The 1,699-nt window shown below is 54.1% G+C and overlaps 1 protein-coding gene across 1 annotated transcript; it reads left to right on the top strand.

Moving 5' to 3' along the window:
- Positions 1-11: 11 nt before the first annotated feature.
- LOC123966017 (outer mitochondrial transmembrane helix translocase-like) lies at positions 12-1,105 on the top strand. Its single transcript, XM_046042262.1, has 3 exons — positions 12-87; positions 573-773; positions 942-1,105. The coding sequence occupies exons 1-3, from the start codon at positions 12-14 to the stop codon at positions 1,088-1,090; spliced, it is 426 nt and encodes a 141-aa protein (XP_045898218.1). The 3' UTR covers positions 1,091-1,105.
- Positions 1,106-1,699: the final 594 nt, after the last annotated feature.

Consider the following 1,699-nt stretch of genomic DNA (forward strand, 5'->3'; position numbering starts at 1 on the left):
GGGGGGGAGGAATGAAGGAGACGGTGATCCTACCTGTCCAGAAGAGACACCTGTTCCAGGGATCCAGACTGCTGCAGCCCCCCAAAGGTCGGGAGGGGAGGAGGGGAGGAATGAGGCGGGAGGGGAGGAATGAAGGGAGGGAGGGGAAGAAGGGAGGTGAGGAGGGAGGGAGGGGGAATGAGGGAGGGGGAATGAGGGAGGGGGGAAGGAGTGAAGGTAGAAGGGAGGAAGGAGGGAGGGAGGGAGGAATGAAGGGAGGAAGGAGGGGGGAGGGATGTGAGGGAGGCGAGGGGGGGAGGGAGGAATGAGGCAGGAAGGGAGGGGGGGAGGGAGGAATGAGGCGGGGGGGGGAGGGGGGGAGGAATGAAGGAAGGGATGGAAGGAGGAGGGACGAGAGAGGAAGGAAGGAGGAGGGACGGGGGAAGGGAGGAGGGAGGGAGGGAGGGGAGGAAGGAAGGGAGGGGAGGAAGGAAGGGAGGGGAGGAAGGAAGGAGGGAGGGAGGAATGAAGGGATCATGCAGGCTACAGTGTTATCTACAGACCATAATTTATGCTTGTTGTCATGGTAACAGGCGTGCTGCTGTACGGGCCCCCGGGCTGCGGTAAGACGTTGATCGCCAAGGCGACAGCGAAGGAGGCGGGGTTTCGCTTCATCAACCTGCAGCCGAGCACGCTGACGGACAAGTGGTACGGCGAGTCACAGAAGTTGGCCGCCGCCGTGTTCTCATTGGCTGTCAAACTGCAGCCGTCAATCATCTTCGTCGACGAGATAGGTGCAGTATTTATACTTTTACATACTGCATGTTGAAAACGGTTTCCAGTCTTTATGCTAAGCTAAGCTAGCCGGCTGCCGCCGTGGCTCCATATTTGGCGTGCAGACGGTCTGACCGTGTGACCTGCCTCACGCCGACCTTTAACCTTTTACCTTGATGCTCCGACAGACTCGTTCCTGAGGAGCAGATCCAGCTCGGACCACGAAGCCACGGCCATGATGAAGGCTCAGTTCATGAGTCTGTGGGACGGACTGGATACTGACTACCACTGTCAGGTAGAGACGGAGACACAAAGAGACAAAGAGACAGAGAGATAGAGAGAGACACAAAGAGACAGAGAGATAGAGAGAGACACAAAGAGACAGAGAGATAGAGAGAGACACAAAGAGACAGAGAGATAGAGAGAGACACAAAGAGACAGAGAGAGACACAAAGAGACAGAGAGACAGAGAGAGACACAAAGAGACAGAGAGATAGAGAGAGACACAAAGAGACAGAGAGACAGAGAGATAGAGAGAGACACAAAGAGACAGAGAGACACAAAGAGACAGAGACAGAGAGAGACAGAGAGAGACAGAGAGAGACAGAGAGAGACACAAAGAGACACAGAGAGACAGAGAGATAGAGAGAGACACAAAGAGAGACAGAGAGAGACAGAGAGAGACACAAAGAGAGACAGAGAGAGACAGAGAGAGACACAAAGAGACACAGAGAGACAGAGAGATAGAGAGAGACACAGAGAGACAGAGAGATAGAGAGAGACACAGAGAGACAGAGGGATAGAGAGAGACACAAAGAGACAGAGGGATAGAGAGAGACACAAAGAGACAGAGGGATAGAGAGAGACACAAAGAGACAGAGGGATAGAGAGAGACACAAAGAGACAGAGGGATAGAGAGAGACACAAAGAGACAGAGGGATAGAGA

The sequence above is a fragment of the Micropterus dolomieu genome, unplaced genomic scaffold (assembly GCF_021292245.1).
Source record: "Micropterus dolomieu isolate WLL.071019.BEF.003 ecotype Adirondacks unplaced genomic scaffold, ASM2129224v1 contig_12233, whole genome shotgun sequence".
In the NCBI taxonomy this organism is placed as follows: domain Eukaryota; kingdom Metazoa; phylum Chordata; class Actinopteri; order Centrarchiformes; family Centrarchidae; genus Micropterus; species Micropterus dolomieu.

Excerpts from the sequence above, each read along its gene's own strand:
- LOC123966017 (XM_046042262.1), top strand. The coding sequence starts at position 12 with ATGAAGGAGACGGTGATCCTACCTGTCCAGAAGAGACACCTGTTCCAG. Across the intron at positions 88-572 it reads ACTGCTGCAGCCCCCCAAAG|GCGTGCTGCTGTACGGGCCC; the intron begins GTCGGGAGGGGA and ends TCATGGTAACAG. Across the intron at positions 774-941 it reads CATCTTCGTCGACGAGATAG|ACTCGTTCCTGAGGAGCAGA; the intron begins GTGCAGTATTTA and ends ATGCTCCGACAG.